The sequence below is a fragment of the Dermacentor albipictus genome, chromosome 1 (genome assembly GCF_038994185.2).
Source record: "Dermacentor albipictus isolate Rhodes 1998 colony chromosome 1, USDA_Dalb.pri_finalv2, whole genome shotgun sequence".
Classification (NCBI taxonomy): Eukaryota; Metazoa; Arthropoda; class Arachnida; order Ixodida; family Ixodidae; genus Dermacentor; species Dermacentor albipictus.
The window spans coordinates 37,781,143-37,804,032 of NC_091821.1; the positions used below are offsets into that span (position 1 = coordinate 37,781,143).

General features: G+C 45.4%; 1 protein-coding gene across 3 annotated transcripts in view; it reads right to left on the reverse strand.

Moving 5' to 3' along the window:
• LOC135901070 (uncharacterized) overlaps positions 1-21,791 on the reverse strand; it is a 108,806-nt gene extending 87,015 nt beyond the window's left edge. The window contains exon 1 of one of the 3 annotated variants that reach the window (XM_065430742.1): positions 21,653-21,791. In XM_065430742.1, coding sequence (XP_065286814.1) covers positions 21,653-21,678 — 26 coding nt within the window. In that variant the 5' untranslated portion in view covers positions 21,679-21,791. Of the gene's footprint in view, positions 1-743; positions 1,392-21,652 lie in introns of those variants that run through there. The other 2 variants (XM_065430743.1, XM_065430745.2) reach the window with 2 other exon arrangements.
• Positions 21,792-22,890: the final 1,099 nt, after the last annotated feature.

Below are 22,890 nucleotides of genomic sequence, written 5' to 3' on the forward strand. Positions count from 1 at the left end.
GCTTTTTCATTGTCTCTTCTGACGCTATCGCAGTGAGTATAGGTGGCATTTATTAAGCGCGAAGAACAAAACTCCTAGAAAGTGGACAAAGTTAGAAATTACTGAAATACGCTCCCGTTCAGAAAAGGCACAGTGCCGGCTGCATACAACAATATGAATGAAAGAAACAAAAACTGGGTTATTTGAATATGAGAGCACATACCGTTTCTAACATATACTGTCTCTTTTTATCTGTACTGCTCATTTTACTCCATCAGTGAGTACATTACAGGAAACAGAATCTGTCCACGCTTGCGTTTCTGCAAAACCACGACTCCAAAGAGCAAAGCGAGCCAGCTCGACAGTACAGACAACAAATAAAGCGGATATGACATGAATCAATACCTCATACAATAAAGTGCATGTGTTTCGAGAGGAAGGGTCTAAATTTTAAACTGCTTTCTGAATGAAAGCAACCCATCTCAGGTAGCGAATCTCCTTGTTCGAGGACAATAAGGCACGTTCGGGCCCTTGGTTTGGTTTAGCCACGCGTAAGCACGATACATATTTTTTTCTCAAATTCACAGCAGAGTAACTCAAAGAGTATGTTGATACGCACTAGCTTATGGAAAAGCTAATACGTATCAAAACATCCGCCATGCCTGTACAGCCAAGAATCACATCAGCCTCCGACACTCAGAGCAGCTCAGGGAGTAACAGTTATAGCACGGTTGTTGTACGTTTGCCAGATGCGAAGCGCTTACCACGACATCTTTGCTTTCGATGATCTCCGGACAGTGATGTCCCGAAAGCGTCCCGCTACGCTTTTTTCGACTCAGAGAGGACTCGGTAGGCAACCTGTGGACGGGAACATCTGTAGAGGCGCGCTCTCCAGTACGCTCTGCAACGACGATGATTCACGGGACTCGCGCAGGTCGGCAAACAACGCCGGGCTATGATGGAGAAGCTGTTCCGGTCCTTGCGGGTTCCAGTGGCTGGTTCGAGTCGAGCCTCCCTCGAAGAGAAGCCGCCGCGGCGTTTCTTGCCGAGGCGTATAGCAGCGGGTATCGCGGTCCTAGCACCCCCGGTTCGCAACCTTCTTCTTGGATTCACCAGAGACCCTGACCGAACTGCGAAGAAGATGGCGTGGGTGCGAGGGCGGGATGGGGGAGAGAGGGGTGTATGATCAAGGTAGCACAGGGGATGGGTGGGAGACGGAGCGTGGCGAGGAGGTCGGCTCCTTCGGGCGTCTCCCCGGTCGCTGCAGCCACGAGTGGCGGGCGCACAAAGACGACGTTCGCAGCAGAGGGCTCGGGTGCTTCTTTCTGTCTTGCCGCCCGAGAGACGGGGTTCGTGCGGGTCCAGGAGAAATGGTCGGCTCGGGTGCCGGTTGCGGCTTGCCCCGGCCAGAAGCACCGTAACGCTGGCCCTATTTTTAGACGCGCCGCCCGAGCTCTCTCTCCACCACCGCCGGCGGGCCATGGGTTTTCCCCTCCTCGAGACTCGGGCTGCCCGAAATTCTCTACGCAGAGGCTGTGGCTAGAATGGCGGCCGCACTTTCTCCCGGTGACGTCTCCGTGACCCGACGCGAGTCTCTCTCGAGATACGGCCGCCCGGGACATGCGCACTCGGACTTGTAGCCACGTGCGTCTAGACAGGCCACGACTATCAGATGGGAGGCAGTGGCAATGAACACACGCGGTGCACTCGTCGCACGTGGCGGTAACGTGCTAACGTACGTTCAGTGCATTAAAGGTGATACTGTCAACCAGTAGACAAGGCCTACGGTTAATGTGACGACCTTACTCCCTGCGTACAAAGTAAATAGGACATTTTGTATACTGCTCACGATATTTCTTACCAGAGCAGTCAAACCATTGAAAAACACAGTTATTAAACGGGCAATAATACTTGAAAGAGCAAATCGTCTGTGTACAGTTATTTAGACACACCCAGCGATCATCGTGGCAATTAAATCTTATAAGTATGTTCGCATCGTCGCTCGCAAAACAAGTGTACGTGTTCTACACTAGGAAAGTCGATATTTACGTCTCTTTTGTGGCCTAAGGACTTTCTGCAGCGGCAGACTTGCGATATCGAAAGCATTCAGGCAGATAGTAGAAGATATTAGGGGCAAACCTTTACCCGCCACGGCAGTCGTGTTATGCGTAACTATCGAAAATCATTATGCAGCATAGAAAAATAGGAATTCAACTCGTGTTGCAATAATGTGTCCGCAGAATATAGCTCACTCAATTTTTTTTTTCAGCGAAGCTGTATATGGCTAGCTGATTCGTCCGTCCGTCCGTCCGTCTGTCGGTCACCTGTACGCCGAAAACTACTCCGGCGCAAGCCCATGTGTATGTGCGAAAAAAAAAAAGAGAAAGGGAGGCGCGCGATTAGCCAACACCACCTACATAGCACAAGGCCTGTTTACTCCAATTCATGACGTCAGGCTACCTGGCTTGAAATTTCCAATGAAAAGGCTGACGTGATGAAAGCGGTGACGTCAAAATCACTGTTGCCTACTCGGCAGCATCCCCATTAGATTATATGGCAGTAGAGCCAGGTAACATGACGTCATGGATCAGAGTGAAAACGCCTTGCGCTATCTAGGTGGTGTTGGATTAGTTGTACCAGTAGTGGCGTTGTTGCACTCCGTCGCAGCCGAGCGTGCGCGCAGCGATTTCTCTCCGGCTACGAAATGGGCAGACCACGTGTCATACGCACTCCTGAGGATCGGGCAGCTTTCGATCAGCAACTCTGCGGGTAGAACCGGGAACGAGCTCGTCTACGCCGTGCAGATGCTGAAGCCCGTGCACAAGAACAGGCTTGTGCAGCCGAGCGCAAGCAGCAACTGCGCACCGACGATCCGGCAGCCGCGGTTTAATGAACCGTCGGAATTAACCCAGTGATAAACACCGGGGCCACACGTTTCAGCTTCGCTGGCTAACCATCTGTACGGAGTGCTCGAGTGGTGATTTTTTTTTTTAGTGATGCATGGCTTCACTTGCTTTAAAAAGTAACCGCCAATATTTAGTCTATTTGTTCTAACAGAGCACAATAGGGGAGTACTGTAGGAAGACATGAGGTCGATCTTTAGAGAGTAAAGCCTTGCTTGGGCAAATGCCGTACGCACTTACAAACGCCGCACACTCGAAAGATAGCGATTCAGAAAAAAATAGTCGCATAGACCAAACCTCGATATGTATTTCTTTTTCCCCGTCTGTCCGATATTATGGAGAAGGAAGCTGTAATTATATCTGCGCATTTTTCCAGTGATAACCTAGAGGATCAAAACTGGGATACCAAAAAGCGACCTTAGATGAACCTAAGGAGTGTGCAATGAGCAATGGAAGGAAAAATGTGGGCATGACATCAAAAGACATGAAAGTGACCCTGTGTATTATACAGCAATCACGGGTAACTGATATTCTAGTTTAGATCAATAGGGAAGAAGTGGCGTTTGGCACGTCACGTAATGCGTAGAGCAGATAAGTGGTGGAGATCATTGCGTCGATTGCGATACATACCTGCCAGACGATGAAGATTTTTATTTTTATTTTACTACTGAAACTGAGCGGCTGTAGAACTAAAGCTTTCTCCTGAAGGTAACATTCTAAATTTGCGCAATTTGCAGGGTGCCGAAAAAGAAAAGGAAATCGCTTGCATCGCGGAGGATTCAGCGTGCAACAACGTGACCGTCATGCTTAAGAGGATTGAGAAATCTGTGTCGTAAATCTGATGGCAGTAGAACAGGGCGATTAATTTGGTGATACGGTGGACTGGCGAACTCAGCCCTTAAAGATTTTGTTCAGCTTTTGCGGTGGCGTGATTTTTTCAGTGCTCTAGGCATCTGCCTGCCAACATTTTGAGGAGAACTTCTCAGTCCATCAAACGTCACAATGCGTGATATGCAGGAGCGGGAAGTCTGCACCGAGTCACAGCTGGTGTTTCTCGTGGTTGCACCCATGGTGAAGCACACGCTAAAATGATCCTGATAAGAGACGCCGATTGACACTCACAATAAAAAGCTTTCCCCGCGCTTTGGCGACTTCCGCTCCGCAGTAGCAGATGATATATCCTCTTACCCAGTACATTTCACAGCACCTGTACTGGGAAACATACATACTGTTGATGCACTGTGAAACAGCTGCTGCGATAAAGTTCAAATGTTAGCCGAAATGCTATAACACTTTGGCTAATAATGTTTATGTCATTGTAATATATTATTCTTAATATTGTTATCTTATACCGCTGGCTTCTTAACACCGAAGTGTTCAGTGGCCAGTGTTGTACCTAAGTTGAGAGAGAGAGAGAGAGATCGGGGAAAACAAGGGAAAGGCAGGGAGGTCCCCCAGACGCGCGTCTGGTTTGCTACCCTACACAAGGGCAGAGGGTGCTGAGAAATAAGAAGACGGAAAGGAAGGAGACAGAACAGTTAGACTACTGGTTCAGCTGGAGGCGCACACCGACACCACAGTTGGTCATTGCAGATCCGTGGAGGTCAGTTTCTCCGCTTTAGGCATTCTTTCTTGGCAGGGGGCTGCACCGCATGGGGAACATGTGTGAGAACCATGTAGATATAAGCGCTGTAGACGCCGCATGTTGCAAGTCTGTGCAGATATAAATGCATACTTCTCTGCGGTCGCCGCACATTGGAGAGTTGCTGAAACATAAGAGTGGTCTGTGCAGCTATAAATGACTGCTGTTGTGTTCACCGGATGTTGAGGAGTTGATAGATTCGTAACCAGCTAGTGTAATGGCACTTGATAGATTAGGTTGGAAGCCGATTTGTGGAAACGTAACGACGTATGGATGAAATACAAGACATGAAGCATCTAGCTTTCCACTGGAACGTCGCTAAACTTATGAATCCTGTCCAAAATCAGAACTAGCGAGCCACATTGCTTTCTGAAGGCATGCAAGCACTGGATGCGGGGCGTCCAGTACTTGTAAAGCGCTTCGAGTTGACGGTATCTGCTGCTTAGCGAAAAGCACGCAAAGAGCATCGACCAGTGCATGCAGTGTAATCACGACATGCTGGTCTTGCTCTGGCAGTTTCTCTGGAACAGATGGGGAGTTAGATGTAGTCGTTGTGCCTTGCGAGTCAGATGATGAATGGCGCCCTGCGAGTGAATGCCAAAAACAAGCGGTCACGCTCTCCTCAGCTTCCTTGTCCTCGGCTTCTTTGTTCCTGGAGTCTACTTGGCTTGCGTAGCAAAGTAGGTGGTGTTGAGGGATGTGGCATGCGCATCACAAAAGCTATGGCGGTCATTGATGAACGTCGGCGATGGGAGTGCCGTCAGCGTCGTTTTCGATCTATGTCTGCAGCTTCTCGGTGAGACAAGTGGCCCCTCACCTCCTGCTTCAAGATGTTTATTTCTTTATGAATGAGGGAACATTCCTTAGAAGAGCTATCATGGGGTGCAAATAGTTAGCGCACTTCAGAGCGGAGGCTTTGCAGCTGTCAGTGCTGTGAGGCTTGGAGTAGCGGGGGCACGCCGTCGCGCATGTGTACACACTGCTGACGTGTCCAAGCTTCATGCGTTTCCTGCACTGTAGTGGTCTTCGTATGAAGGAGCGGGCTATATGCAAGAACTGGACTACCTTGACGTGTGACGGGAGCCATCCACAGTTGAATATAACGTGACTCGTCGATGCGAGAAACGTGTCCGGTAATAGCTCCATCTGCAGCTGATCTAATAAGTATCGGTAAATCTGCTTTGGAAATGCCCTCGTCGATGTCGTAGATAACACCGGTGGTGACTTCCTTACCAACCGGAACATATCTAAGTTAGTCACTGATCTTAAGTGGTGAGCAACCTATTATGAAAGGAAACTATAACGTTATTTCTTTTTTCGTGTAATCGGTGGGAACGCTGTTGTTACTGTCTTATCAATCATTACCCATTCGCAACGCCATTTCACAATGTCATTCATATTGTTATTCACTATTATTTTGACAGGACACTTGTTTAAACGACATTCAACTATCTGGAAACTCTATTATTTGTACATCATGTGTGGTTACATTCAGAGTATAATTGTATATCGTGGAAAGAAAGGTGCTCAGGACACTACTCTGCGGTGCTCGTGACGTGACTGGAAGACTAGCCGAAGGGTATCCGCCAATATCGACATACTCTTCTCGTCGGTCAAGTAAGCAGAAATACAGTTAAACATTTTTTTAAAGTTAAACACCATTCTGAGTTTAAAGACTAATTTATTATCCGGGGCCTTGTCAGAAACCTTACTGAGATATACAAATACATATTACATTCAATTGGTATTATTATGACGTGATGAACATGCAAATGAGTGAACAAGCACTATTTGTTGTATTGCTGCGAAAATCTGCATTCGGAGGTCACGTTGCAAGTCTGTTAGTACAGAAAATTTTATTCCACAAGCGTACGCAGTAAGCAATAATGTGGTCTGCAAGTTTTCAGCGTTGGGGCCCTAAATACATTGGTGTTTTATTATTAAGCGGTTTCATTTCTTTAAAACACTGGGACAACACCGCCAGCCTTTCAGTCCCCCTAACAAGTGTGCGGACGATACCAAAACACTAAAAGTGATCTGAATTAATTTCGCAACGTTATCGCAACATTTTCGCGGCATCGTTTCAGAAATATACCATATTGTATATCTCGTATGGATAGCAAGAAGATTTAGCTTCCTACACTTCTGTTGCTATACAGCTCTCACCAGCAACAAGCTGTTTGTTTCGTCCGCTTTCATTTCTGCGCCTCAGATAAAAACAACAAATAATTTCAACAATACGTTCCTTGGCTTGATATGATTCTGACTAACAAAAATCTGGCCTCTCGGTTCTCCTTCTTGTTATTCACTTTTGTTGAATGGAACAGTGTAGTGCATACACACAGACACACGCACACATATGTTGAAAAGAATATGGCAATTTGAAAAATAATCGTTAAAACGTTGTGACCATTGTGCAATCAGGTGACATTTGCGATGGATGTTTGGTATTAATTTTTATATAGTTCAAAAAACAATTATGGAGTTTTACGTGCGAAAACATTTCTGATTATGAGGCACGTTGTAGTGGCGGAATCCGGAAATTTAGACCACCTGGGGCTCTTTAACGTGCACTTAAATTTAAGTACACACGTGTTTTCACATTTTGTCCCCATCGAAATGCCGCCGTAGCCGGGATTCAATCTCGCGACCTCACGAGCGCATGCTTAGGCAGCCCAACACTATAGCGACTGAGAAATCACGGCGAGCATAAATAAAAAGGAATTTTCAGGCTTTATGCATATATATATATATATATATATATATATATATATATATATATATATATATATATATATATATATATATATATATATATATATATATATATAAAGATCGGGCCCCTCGGTTAACCCCCTTTCTTCTCATTCATATATATATATATATATATATATATATATATATATATATATATATATATATATGTGAATGAGAAGAAAGGGGGTTAACCGAGGGGCCCGATCTTTATTAGTCATATAAGTTGGCTTCTTATGATATGACTACACACACACACACATATATATATATATATATATATATATATATATATATATATATATATATATATATATATATATATATATATATATATATATATATATATATATATATATAGATATATATATACCGGGGGTTGAAAATTGAGCTTTATGGTTTTCTTACAATTAGGCCCTGAGAGGCACGCGAAGACCGCCTGTGCAAATAAGTTATGTGGCCAGAAGGACACAAGGTGAGATTATAATTATCGCTGTCAGGAGCCCAATTAAGTAAAATTGCATAATTAACGTTTCGTTGACTGCAGTAAGTGTGTATGTTCATATTCAAAAGTTAGAGGCAGTCGTGTTTCTATACGGTATCAATTGGAGGAATTCTTCTAGCGTGTCAGTGCTCCGAGATATCCGACTCCAAATTTTAATTGTCGTTCGCATGATTACGCTTGCAAGAGAGTGAGGATCGGCGAAAAGCTCCTCCCTGATGTGACTCAGCTGTTGCCGGCGGCATTTAGTCTGACAACGAGGTGGAGGCATAGGCGAAGATGATAACTGTCCCCCTTCCCATCTCGGCTGGAGAAATAAAAAAAATCGAAGAACCCGGAACCACTGTCCTAACATGCGACCGCGCAGCCTGTAACGATGGCGGCAGCTGCCATGCCAAGACAATGGCACGAGCGGAGAAGCCGGTGGGCAGTGCGCGTGCGTAATGGTCACTAGACGAGCGGCGAAGGTCCTTGCTTGGGCTATGCAGATAAAGTGACTGCCCATTGAAATCAAGAGCAACAACTGCACGGCACACCACGCCAGCTGAGAGGGGAAGCCGTATGCGTCACGCGATCCTCGAGCTGCGGTATGGGAGAACGTAGGGAAGGAATTTAATAATAATAATAATATTTGGGGTTTTACGTGCCAAAACCATTTTCTGATTATGAGGCACGCCGTAGTGGGGGACTCCGGAAATTTTGACCACCTGGGGTTCTTTAACGTGCACCTAAATCTAAGTACACGGGTGTTTTCGCATTTCGCCCCCATCGAAATGCGGCCGCCGTGGCCGGGATTCGATCCCGCGACCTCGTGCTCAGCAGCCCAACACCATAGCCACTGAGCAACCACGGCGGGTGGGAAGGAATTTCGTTTGCACAGGTAACACGCGGCGAGTGGAGAGAGTGTCTCGCTATGCAGTGGAGCTCGCCTGCTGAAATCATGGGTTCGCGGCACTGAAATATTTCTATCTAGGCTATTAATGAGCGGATTTGAAAAAAAAAAAATTGTGGAAGAACGCTCCCTAGAAGACACGTAACAACTTCTAGCGTGTAACCAAAGTTTGTTATGGGGCCTGGTGAGGGGCTTAAGGGAAATAAACAACAGTATGAATCAGAGTGCCAATGTAGCTATATTATAGAGAAAAAAAGAGGGGGTAGGCAGGGAGTATAATAAGATGCAAGTTTCCGGTTTGCTACCCTGCATTGGGGTGGGGAAAATAGGAGTAGATCTTCTAATTGCGATTGAGAGAAAGAAGCTTAGTTAAGCAGGTCATGCAAAATGCAGTAAAACTCACAGATGTCCTAATAATCTGAGAGAATTAAGTGCAAAAACAAGACAAAAACGCGGCCCGCTGCGGGAGGAAAGGTAATGGAGTGGCCAAATTGGGAAATTTCAGGGCACAAGTCCGGTGCACGCAGGACTGGGGTAAATTGAGATATCTTGCAAAGGTCTCTGTTTTGATGTGGTCATACTGAACTCTCTACCCTTCCTCGGTTTGTCTTGTCTATCTGAATATATATACCATCGCCTGTCACGCCTGTGAGAAAAAGGAGAGCCGCGAAAGCGTTTTCTCCTATCATCCGGTTCTTGGCCCAACCCCCGAAGTTGATGCATGCCAATTTTTTCACCCAACAATGACGACAACACGCATTGCACCAGGTCAGAGTGGCCACGTCAACCTGTCGCTCCCGGAGGCTATCGACATGACGACTGGTCTGCTTCAATGAACGATGCTGCCGTGGCGGCGTCTATACCTCAACGCCTCCACCGTCTATATATTGTAGACTCAAAGTTTGGTGTACCCTGTGCAAGGCGAACCCAATCGACAACGAAAGCAGCGATGAAGCGGCAGGGAGAAAGCATTTATTTCCGAGCAACTTTTTTTGTACCAGAACTTAATTTGCTCCGTAGATAAAACACCTTGAGGGCTAATGAACGTTTCCTTGGCAATTCGTAAGAGAACAGCGCTACCGTCTAAGGAACAAGTTCGAAATTTCCAGCCTTTGAAGAAATGAATACTGATTTTTTCATAAACGTCAAATCCCCTGTGGCATATTACAATACGTTCTTAAAAACAAGAAAGAAAGAAAGAAAGAAAGAAAGAAAGAAAGAAAGAAAGAAAGAAAGAAAGAAAGAAAGAAAGAAAGAAAGAAAGAAAGAAAGAAAGAAAGTGCGGTTAACTTCATCACGTCTATATTTTGAGCCCTCCTCCGCCTGACTGTTGGCTCCGCTGTCAGACGAGTGGGTTGCGCAGTTACGCTGAGAAGCAACCAACCCACCGTTAGCTAACACATTTGATGCCTCGTCGAGGCGAATTTGTCATCTGTAAGGATGTCGTCTTGCAGGGATATCACGGTATCACCTGGCAGCGAGGCCTGTCGCATACTTCACCGGACTTTCGACAAACTAAAACAATGAGGACAAAAATAAACACGAAACTTGGGGCAACTTACTTCAGGCACCCGTCATGTACATGTGCTAAAGAGGAAATAAAACAAAATAATCGGGTTCAACGTCTCGAAACTGCACAGTTTGTTTCGAGATATGCATGCTTAGTTGAGGGCTCCTAACCAATGTACTCAAACGTGGAAAACAATCAGCCTTTAAAGGCTCCTGCCGTATCAAGAAAACACATCTCCTCCAAATAAACTTTAAAAAAAAGCCGACTGGCGCTTAATTGGCAGCGGCTTCCGCCGTTTCACGTTGTTTTTATACAGTCTCCTTTGTGCACAGATATGCCTAACGTACACTGGATATGGCGTCGTGCTGCTGAAGTCACGGCTTCGATCCTGGCCTTGGCGGCTGCATCTTCTTTAGGGCGAAAGGCAAACATTCGTGTACTTAGATTATAAGTGCACGTTCAAGAACCCCAGGTGGTCAACACAAAATTCGAGTCCCTCACAATTGCATGCCTCATCATCGTATTGTGGTTTTTCCACGCAAAACTCCAGAATTTTTTTTTTATCATTAAATGACGACTTCCAAGCGCATTCGCGACACTGCGTTGACAACTACCCATTCTGATAGCAGCCGACAGTTTGTTTACGCTCTCTTTACCTTCCGTTCAAACACTGTGAATGTCCGACCCATACATAAACTTCTCCGTGCACGAGCAGAAGGCTGCCGATAAACGTCGTTACGGACAAACAGCACGAACTGTAATAGTTGCTTCTCAGGGCATCCGAGCCGTGACCCTGCAAAATGTAAGCGAATTCACAGCTTTTTCGCTACTTTTGAAGCGCGGAAAACACTACGTTCACAGTTAACCTGCCGGCTACTTTCTTCGAGTTACTCGACATCGGACGCACGTAGCACATGACTACGATTCCTGTTACTATTTTTTCCGTTTGTGCACACACATGCGATGAGTGCGCGAGAGTGACGATGGCCACGCCCGGTCATGACGAAGATGAACAGGACGATGATGTGAAGACTTTGCTTCACCAATCTCGCAAGAATTGTAATTGAATCTACGAACATTTACTTTTTATTTTGCCTCTGACTTCTTTTTTTTAAACAAGAGAACGGAGTTTCTCGAAACTTCGCTTCCCCAGGTTAAACAATGTTTACATGTTCGCGCTGCGCTCGTCCTCTTGGTCTATGCCTTAGGTTTTATCCACAAAGGTATTTATGATACCCCGTATATCCGATTTCCCACAATAAACTAAATTATCACCGCACTATCTTTTCGTGTAACTCTGTCAATTTTTTTATGCTCCAAATAATTTCATATAACCTTCTCCCGCTTGCTAATCCTTCTTAATTATAATGCGCATTTCCATACTAAATTCTGCAATAATATTTTACCTGAAATAAAATATTTCTTTCGGTCTTATTTTTTTTCTCGTTTTTTGTTATTATATTTTCTCACGGCTCACGAATGTCAATCTGCCGCCCTTTGGTAGATACGTGCCATAATTGAGGCACAGCGAAAACGCAACGAAAAGAAAGATGAAGGTGGCAAACCCATCAATGCCCTTGAAAAGCTCCTTCTGTGGCGAAGACGAGAAAAAAAAAGAAAGGAAACCACAGTCACTTTATCGCTTGTTATGTCTCTCAATGAAGTCGTTGTTTCTTTTATATACTTAACTTTCTTATGCTACATTGTCCAGTCGCTTGTTCCTTTCATTCGACATTAGCCTGATATACACGACATGCGCTTAATTTACGGTTCTTTGCAATCGACTCCGATTTGTTATATTTGCATTGCTCGATGCTTGAACGATCTCACCGAGTGCGCACAGACCACCTCTGGATATTATATGGCTATTAAATGATGAAGCTCCACCGTGTTCCAGCCTATGCGACTATGCCAGAGAGAAACATGTGTTTCCTTATAGACTTGTTTAATGGGCGACCAGGAAAGGTCCGGCAACCAGCGCGCGGCGAGCTTTTCCTTCTTTTTGGCTTGCACGAGCCGGCGCGGCGCAGCTTGAATGCGTTGTCATCGCAGTGAGGATACGTTTTGAGATTCTTTAGCTCGTTTTGTGAGGTAGTTGCGTGTTGCCAGCTCGCACGAGTCAGGTAGCCACCGTGTAGTATTTGGCTCCGACGATTACTACAGAAAGTAGTCATTGTTGGAGGCGGTGATGCACGTAAGCTAGGTTGCCTGCACAAACGTGCAACGTATATACATCACCAGCCGCGGTATGCGCGTGGATGCGAGCTACTTTGGCTGCATCGGTTCCCCAAGACGTGAAGAGATGCGGTGTCTGTGGACTACCAGCGTGGACTAGAAAATATCGCCGTCTAAGCGCTTGGCGCTGGAACTGAAAGATAAAAGTGCCCTTATACGGCCAACTCAATGCGAGCCGGGAACATATAAAGGCCAATGAATGAGGTTCTACACAAGTATTATACTCAAGCACTTCAAATCTACTGTTGTAGGTCTACGTTGCGCTTCCTGTCTGAGGCCAATGGTGTGGCTCAATACAGTGGTGACTGCGGTTAGTAGACCAACATGATGTTTTGCGCTTCAGCATGCGATCTTTGCTATGCAACGCAATAATATCGAATGGACACCAGACAAAAAGACTGTGGTAACTCTTTTTGAGGACACAATTTCCGAAAAAAAAAATCGTGGGTGCTCCGAAGAGGACGGGCCGGGAAAGACCGAACAGAAATTTTGTTTTCTATCACCTTGCGGTTTGCACAGAATTCCGTCTTATTAACCAAAAGCACCTTATTCGGGAGCGAAACCCGCGTTTTTCCTGACGAACTAGCTACGCAATCTGTCTGCAGATACTAGTTTGAACGCTTGTAGAAGTAAACAGCAGAACGGAACCCAAGCTGTTACGATCGTCTCGTATGTCGCTTTCACTATTCCTTGGTGGATCATTCCATGCCAAATGACCCAGGCTCGCGCATCTCAGATTCTCCTTTAAAAAATAATGTCTACTTATTACCTTGCTCAGAGTGATTTCCTATGATATTTCTGCTGAAAAAAAAAATTTCCTGCCAGTCAGCGTGCTTTCAAATTTGGCTCAAGTGCTCGAAACATTGTTCTGAAAGAAAGTTAATGTAAATGTTATTTTACCTCCTACCGCTTCACAGCTTCTCCTACTGAACATAAAAGGATTTGTCTTCAATGTTTAAATGTGCTTATCGGCAAGCTTTATCGTACAATATCCCTTAGAAGTCCGTGCTACCACTTCACCGCAAGGCGCAGTGCCGGTCTCGCTTCAGAAAATTGGCGAGTGCAGTTTTGTTGTGTAACGCGACCTTCCTCAGCACGTGAGGGCTCGAGTGAGTTGCACAGCCTCATTACCTATTATAAAATTTCTCATTGAGTTGTCTTTTTTCGTACCTCCCAGAGTGCACAAGGAGCTCAGAAGTTGTGCGAGAGCTCTCAGAGTTCACTTCTCTTATAGCGTCCTGTCTTTTTACATTCCTCTGCACACTCCTGCCTCAGCAACATCAAAATCAAAACACACACCTGAGCGCCCGTGGGAGTAGATTATGTATACAGTACGAGTGCGTATTTATTCCAAATGGATGAGCAGAAAGGCAGCGCCGGCTACCTCTTCCGCCCGCAGCTGTAATCAAAAGGTGATTAGAAGGCGCGCTAATGAGAAGGCGAGTGCCTCTCGTATTGTAGCAGCCGCATCGAAGTGTTCCTACAAACAATGAAACTACGTAGCATCACCCCCCCAACGAGCGTTCTTTTTTTCCTCCGAATCGAACGACGGCGGCTACGGGCTACGATAGATGCCCATTTCGGCTTAATGCTGTGATGGCAACTACGTGAAGCACGATAGTCGATACAACTTGAGTATCGCGTGTACCTATGGTCAGTGGCAAGAATCTCGTACCCGTCGGCTCTGCGGCACAAATTTTCAGGCGCAATAACAGGCGTGAGATTTGAGTCAAGTGACGGGACTGATATCGTAGGCGGCGAAAGAAAAAAAGAGTATAGATGGTCGAAGTAAAAGCTGCCTTGAAATCGACTTTTTATAAGCAAATGCAAGTCAGATATTCAAGTTTGTAGCCGGAGTAGCAGCTGGCTAAACCAAACGAGAAAACTTGTGATACTATAGTAGTGTGTTCGTTCCGTACATGACACAGTTCCTTAGAAGAAATGAGAGGGGCCTTCGTTCTGTACTGCAGCCAAATATAGGCAACAAAAATATGGCCATCATGAAGACGATGATTACGAAGCTGCCTTGAATGTGACGTTGGAGTCAGTTTAACTGACCCACAGGCATCCGCTCAACTGCCGATACTCGCCGTTTCTACATACTCATGGCACCACTGCGCCGTTTTCTACTCGTTTATCGTGGATAAACACTACACGTGCACTAAAATTTCTCGATCATGCTATCCTTAGTGTGTGTCCTCAACATTCATATACAAGCGCGTTAATCGCAATTTAAGAAAAAAAGAACGAAGGACCCAATAAATGAAGTCAACTCTGAAAGCTCTCACACAACCTCTCAGCTACCTGCGCAGTCTGGCAAGTAGGAAAAAAGAGAACACAATTAGAAATTTTATGATAGTTAATGAGACTGGGCAACTCAGTTGAGCCCTCACGTGCTGAGGAAAGCAGCGTTGTACAACAAAACTGCACTCGCCAATTTTCTGAAGCCCGTCAGGCTCTGCGTTTTGCGGTGAAGTGGTAGCATGGAACTATGCAGAGCCCAGGAGCCACATTCAAAAACTGATATCTCGCTTAAAAGAAAAATCAAAATAAGATAACGACGAAAATCGAAAGCCAATGAGCAGCCTTATTATTGAATGCACTTTGCGTCATATTTTTACCGGGGAGTACTTCATTGTGAAAATCGTGGATCGAAATGGTCAAAAACGAAAATTTTTGTATGTTTTGCATGTTATTTGAGAGCGTTCCTACAGTGTACTGGCGCTTAAATAATTTTAGTGTAATTTACAGTTCTGGTACAATCACGAAAATTATTTACGATAAAGAAATCTATAATAGTTTTGCCAGGGAAAAAATGGCGTATTTGGTATATTTTTGTCAAAATTTGGGACACCTAAGGGATATTTTACGAGCAAAGTTGCCAATAAACACTTTCACATATTAAGAGAAATTCTTTTAGGTTAGGTTAGATTCAGTAGGCGAAGTTGTGAAGCGTTAGGCGTTTCAGAGCTGGCTAAATAAAAATAATATACTAATATAAGTAATATTTACATTAATTTTCTTGCAGAGCCATGTTTGACAAACTTCGAAAGCACTCCAACTGGTAGGAAACCTTTTTTTCAGCAAAAATAACCTGAGAAATTACTCTGAGCAAGGCATTAAATAGCCATATTTTTTAAAAGGATAATTTGATATGGCCTCGGACACTTGGCATGGAATAACCCTGGCGCGAAATCACAACTTAGGCAAACTGCTGTGCGAATGTTGCAATAAGAACGCATTCATGTAACGAATGTATATATATATATATATATATATATATATATATATATATATATATATATATATATATATATATTAATGAGAAGAAAGGGGGTTAACTGAGGGGCCCGATATTTATTAGTCATATACGAAGCCAACAAACACTGACACCAAGCACAACGTAGGGGAAATTAATTGTGCTTAATAAATGCGGCTGGCTAACACTCCCAGGGTTCTACTAGGACACATAAATACCCAAGAAAGTGGATGGGAAAACAGCGCCGCGGTAGCTCAATTGGTGGAGCATCGCACGCGAAATGCGAAAGTTGTGAGTTCGGTTCCCACCTGCGGCAAGTTGTTTTTTCATCCACTTTAATTTCCATTAATTTATCGTTTATTTATTTCATTTATTAAGCACAAGTAATTTCCCCTATGTTGTCCTTGGTGTCAGTGTTTGTTGGCTTCTTATGGTATGACTAATAAAAATCGGGCCCCTCGGTTAACCCCCTTTCTTCTCGTAACAGTGTATACACTGTTACGGACTATTAATTAGCATCGGTCAAGTTATCCAAGCGCAACCCCTAGCCGTCGCATTCAAATTATGGTGCGCCGGTGCGCGTCGACCATGCTACCGAACCCGGCAGTCAGGCTGGCTATCCCGCCCTCCAGTGTCGCGCGTGGAGCTTTTGCCCCCCCTCCCCCTTCCCATGTGTTACACTTCCCGAATGTGCACCTGGAGGCCGGCACGGTTCGAGGCAGTTGACCTATAGTCCTGGGAAAAGCTTCTCTGCAGCAATGGACGACCAGGACATCCTGGACGACCGTTCAAGGACGACCAGGCGAGCAGGCAACGCCGGACGGATGCGGCCATCGCAGGATAGAGCCCAGGGAGTGTCCCCATTGGCCAAACATGACGCCACTTGTACGGATTGGATGAAACTGACGACACCTGCACGGACTCGACGAATGGCTGAAAATGACGTGACCCTGACGGAATTAAGGGGTATATAAGCCAGAGAACCGTCGGAAAGGGGGAGGCGTTCTTCTTGCCACGGGCCGCAGCGTACGATTTCCTGCCGGCTGTCGATGAACTTTTATTATGATTTTACCTGTTTTTAATCCTGTGCATAAGGTAAATAAGCCTTCCGTTCTCAAAGTCCACCTCAACGTCGGCCAACTCCCGCACTCAACGGCAAGATATAATAACACGCATCAGCGCGTGTAGAGGCGGAGAAAAAACATTTCGGAAGATCATTTCTTGTTAAATCAAGTGTGGCATTGCATTTATTAGCAAGAATTCGCCACTTTTGCCGAAGATGGATGCGGATAACGCTCGTGTCAGCAATATAATGACGCTGGCAAGAAACGTTCTGTCGCCCGAGTATGATGCGGCGTGGACAGCGAAGAGTTCTGAAGCCAAACGCCCAAGGAGGTGGCCCGCGAAAGAATTCGTTGACTTTGCGATGAGTGTGTACTTGACGTAGTAACATAAAGCGCATTTCCGCGGAGGGCTTTTAGGCCTCGCTCTGCCCGTTCCTTAATCCACAAGGCAAATGCGCGTGCGATTAGTTCAAAGCCGGGATTGCGGGACCACTGGCCATTAAAACGAAACCACGAGCGCCCACCGGCGTGCCTCTAATTTGAGCCGAGCCAACCGCGCTATCCTAATGAATTTGTTGTAAAACCCAGTTAATTCTAGCCAGCGCTTAGCTCAAGCTTTGAACGTGGTTTTTGACAGAATTGAACCGTAGAAACGCTCAGCCAAGGTTCTCTAATGCACAAACACGTGCAAACGTAACGGAACTCGCTTCCACAACTTTTACACGTGCGATTGCGCATTGCAGTGGTTGGCGTTTATTCTCTACTCCTCCCCACCCCCCACACACACACGCACAGACAAACACACACACACACACACACACACGCACAAACACAAACACACACTTGTTTATGGCATAGACATGTGGCTTCAGTAGTATCCTTACAGCGAAGCAATTGCCAGCTTTTTTATGGTTGCACCCGCCGTGGTTGCTTACTGGCTATGGTATTTGGTTGCTAAGCACGAGGTCGCGGAACCGAATCCCGGCCATGGCGCGACCGCATTTCGATGGGGGCGAAATGCGATGGGGGCGATGGGGGCGAAACTTAGATTTAGGTGCATGCTAAAGAACCCCAGGTGGTCCAAATTTCCAGAGTCCCCCACTACGGCATGCCTCATAATCAAGCCGTGGTTTTGGCACGTAAAACTCCATAATTTAATTTATATTTTTTTTCTGCAGTTCAGGTAAGGATATTCGTTACTCTTGTCTAGGGGCGCACTGGTCTTCAAAATATTAAAAGGAATGCATCGGTGAAAGTACGTGCATTCAGAGTGGGAACGCGACAATGGACGAGCAGCGTGTTGCTTCCATCTTAACTCTGTCGTTAACGCAGGAAAAAAAGACCATTTTCTTGAGTCTAAGAAAAAAAATAATTTTTGCCGCCACCAACTACGCTTTAGCATGTAGTGCAGCATTATAAATTCTAGAAGACTAATTGTTGCTTCTAAATGCATAGTTAGCTGCAATAAATAAAGTAAATAACTGACAATTCGCGAAGGCGACATGATGACTACATGACCTGAAAAACAAATAAAACATAAAACATAAATAAAGATAGGGGAACTTCAAGATATACGCCTCACAGATTGATGTTGCAAGGCAGAATTTTCTATAAAACAATATTCCGCACAAGACTGTTCGTTTGGACAACGAACCTAAAAAGGTAATTGTTTCCGGTGTCCATGTCTTGCAATCAAGCGGTTCATTGGCTTCGTGAGGCAAAGGTAGACAGCATTTTCGGCAGCAAACTTTCGTCTTTTGTTAGACTTTTCACTGGAGGTAGCGCATCTTGAAACTTCACCTCTTTTGCCTCTTCTTGGTGTGATGTTGAAGTTCTCGTATTTATTTTTGGTGAATGAAGGTATTTGGGATCTTTACTCGCAAACCTCGGCTACTTGGGGAAGAGCTAAATTTTGAATAACTCGGCTAAGAAACAATAAAACCGAAACTGCTACAAACATTATGAGAATGCCTAGTACTGCATACAGACCACCTCGAGTGCACTGGAGAGAAACGCTCGCTCATATTCGAAACCCGGACTTACTGGCGAACAACTGCCGACTTTGCCTTAAACTTAACAGCCTTCAGTGCTGTGAAATCGCTAATCTAACGATGTAATGTCGCCCTCTGACTTACTGCTCAAGTTCTGATCACAAAAAGCGTATGCTTATGTGCCATAACCACGAGCTGTGCGTTTCTTCCTGTTTTTTTACATTGCAAAGAGAAAAGGCCACGCAAATTTTTTACGACAACGCGCACGCCTCAGTATACCGAAAGTTGCGTCAAAAATCATAGTTTCGCCCCAGAAAAAAAAACCGAAACCTATTATAAAGCCCTCCCTTTCACTGGGCTACGTACCGAACAGCGTTATGTATCTGAGGACAGGTTTCAACGTTTCTAATATTCGACCACCTATGACCGATTAGAAAAGGCGTGGTCACGAAGGAGTTAAGGACACGATATGCGAGTTGCACTGGTCAGCTTCGCAGTGACGGAGACTCAATGGTCACCGCGCGGACACAAAACACAATTTACTCAAAGCAGTAGCCAGCCACTTTAATGAACATGGACATATGTTTGACAAAGCAAGGCTCTATATACTACAAACAAATTTCCGTTCCCCTCGCGAAAGGAAGTACACGGAATCATACCTCATACACAAGTTTAATTGCCTACACCCGACAGGAATTAATTTGGCACGCGGCAACTTAGAATCTTTAAAAGCTGTAACTTAAATCTGAAACTCTCATATCATCAACCAATACACAAAACACATTAGGCCACCAGCCAACTTTAATTCTTAACCTCACCTACTCTTTCATTTCGGAGGAAAAAAAGGGAGAGGGGGAGAGAGGAAAAAAAGGGAAAAAATTTCCTGCCTACTACTCAATTTAATGTACTCTTTCAGGATTTTACGTCTATACCAAGTGTACGATCCCCTTCTTCCATGTACACTTGCCCGCGCCCGCTTCTGCACGCGTCGCCCTCCTGTTTGCTATACCGATTTCGCCCCCCCCCCTTCCCCCTGCCCCCTTTTTTAGTCTTTTTTTTTTTTTGAAACCCCCTCGACAACACATTCCGAAGTCAATATGCCTTTTTCGGCGCCTCAACCCAGAGTATCGACTTCTGGATGCCGCCGTAACGACACCTACGTTAAGCGCGTGGGGCAGTGCCCCTTGAAAGACCATGCCGCTGCCTTTCAGTCACCCCACACATTGCACCGCAGACTCCCCGTCGCCACCTTAACTATTTCAAAATTACTCGACCTATTGCTTGACCGGCCGTTCTAATGCCTCAAAAACATGCCGCCAACGACTCCCCCTGCATACCTCCTAACCTTTCGCATCCCCAACACGCTCCCAAGCCCCCGTATTTCTTAAAGATTTCATTTTTCTCTTTCTTTTTCTTTCACCCCCCCCCCCCTTTGTTGTGTCTTGGTACGGCCCTGGCTCCCCCCTGCTTCTTCTTTTTTTTCCTTTTTTTCCTTCTTTTCCCCTTTTTTCTGCTTCTATTTCTTTTCTTTCCTCCCCGCGTGCCCACTCTCACGCTCTTGTCCCTTCGTCTTGAGAATGAGGCTTACAGACGTCGGACGACAGCGCCTGTTCCCTCTTGTAATCTCTCTCTTTAAAACCAGCCGCCAGCGACAACACCCGCACGTGACGTCACTGCACTAACCCTTTAAAACTAACACGCCGAGGATGACGAGGCCGCCTTTGACGAAGATAGGTCCACCTATCGAAACGTTGGCCAGCCTGTCTGAGGTACTTCAACCCTGTTTAAAAAAGTTTAACCACGGTGAGAAATGTGTGGTGGAGGGTAATCGTTGGGGCAATGATCATTGCTCTTGGACTTGCAAGCCCTCAGCCTCATGAGCAGCCAACATCGCTCTTTTGCTCACTCGAAGAGAGTGCAAGGGATGGACGAGCTATACATTTCCCGACTCCGGTTTTTCGACCGGAGTCGGGAAATGCATAGTCATGGTATATGTGAACCAGAGTTCATGTATCAGTTAAGATTTAGAGATGAACTGCACTTTCAGTCACCATAAAATACTGTATTTTATAATAGGCGCTCAAATAACATAACGGCGCAAGAAACTAAGAATAAGAAGACATGTAGAGCACCATAGAAAAAAAAGCACTAAAAATAAAATCACGTCAGTCAGGTCACTTGGGGACCTCAAGGCCCTAAAGTCTCAGTGAGAGACGAAACGGAAACTTTTGTAATCAGCAGGCAGCCAGAGGCTTAGTGCTTTTCTTTCTTTCTTTCTTTCTTTCTTTCTTTCTTTCTTTCTTTCTTTCTTTCTTTCTTTCTTTCTTTCTTCCTTTCTTTCTACGTGTAATAACATTTTCTCGCGATATTGCAGATCAACCGAGTTCGACGCCATGTATAATGCCCAGAGAACTACGAAAACGAGTTTCTTATTCACAGCTGTAATTCAACCCGCACTCCCATGTGTATAATTTTCATTGCGACAGTATTTGTCAAGTAGGTGAAGTTTGAGAAGCGAAGCTCAAAAACTAAGGATTGAATTTGCGAGGAGAATAAATACGCAAAGAACAAAATCAAGTGTAAGCCCATGAACTACAAGAATTTCATACAAAATTACTGCAGTCGGAGGTTCGACATGCTCAAGTGCAATTATTTAGAAGCCTCCTCTCCCTTGTAGCTTCCATTTCCTACCACCTCCTCCTCTTCAATTTCTTTCTCATGGTCCTGAGGGGCACCTCTATAAGTATCGGTCGAGTTTTTCTCCTTTTTTTTTCTTTTTTTGCCGTCCTGTTGTACAGAAGCGGTGCTTTCGGGCATCCATCTCCCGACGAATTACCTGAAAGCCGGTTAAAGCCAACGCGGATAATACGAACACGCAGGAGCTGCTTCACGCTTGAAAGAGGTATGAAACGCAATCTTACAATTCGCTGTCGTCAGCACGAGGCATCACTGCTGCTGCCGCCTCCGTCGTCGCCACTCGAAAAGTCTGCTAAGCTTTCGACGTTTTTCGGGACCGATGCGCTTGGTCCGCACGGACGGCCGTCTGAAGCAGCGCATTTCGCGACCAGTGACAGCTGCTTCGCCGAGAGACACTTCCAAACGCATCATGCTCTTTCGGCAATCACCAACACCCTCTCTGCTACGGAGTGGCAATGGCGTCGCCATGATTCGTATAGGGCAAAAGCTTGGAAGTGTGTGCATGCGCGTGTGTGCGCGCGTCTGTGCGTCTCTCTGTGTGCGGGGGTGGGGGAGGGGGCAGTTTGTGTACGCTTGGGAACTGGAGACTGCTAGTCTGACGCCACGTCAGGCGTAGGCTGCCGTGTATTCGTTGCCAGGGAGGAGACGCGGCAATGTGTTTTCCGTCACACGTCTCCCCTCTTTTTCGCGAACCAGTGGCGGACGATGTCTCTCGAGCGGATGAGCCGGCGGTGGAAATGGGACCAAGGCGTATGCAGATAAAAAAATAACCGTAGAATAAAATATGGAGCCCTGCTTGCGTCCTTGTCCTTGCATTATATATGGGGCACAAAGAACGCACGCGAGAATTCGCCACCAGTCTCTCTCTGTGTGTAGGCAAGGCGCCCCAGAGAAGCCCAAAAACGAGGTGTGCAGAATTATTTACGAAGCCTTCCACAAAGGAAACTACGTAGGCTACAGAAATTCGGCAAATCGAATAGGGTTGACGTTCTATGAAATTCAAGAGATTCGTTTCATTTACTACACGTTCACACTGATCCCATTTTTGCACCTACTATTGCGTGCCACCTCGTTTGCGAGCTTGAGGGGATGTTTCTTAATATCTGTAGTGTATCTGTATTCCCGGGCACTCATTTGTTTTCAGATAAACTATATCTATACCATGGTATTGCTGTGAAAAGATAATATTTAGCATGGTTTATGCTTACATATTTTGTAAAATTGCTGCGCTTCGCCGAGTCTTGAGTTAGAACAAACCGAGGTCTGGATAAGAAAGACCTTACTTTTTCATGCATAAGGGTTTCATTACGGTAAGGTATCACTTCTGTGCTGTTTTTATTTGTTAGTGTACGCCTATGCACGTAAGGTACATATGCACGGACACAATGAACTCATCGCACGGTCGTGAATGCTTGTTTATATGAATACATTGAAAATAGTCAATATATACCCCTAGAAAGCT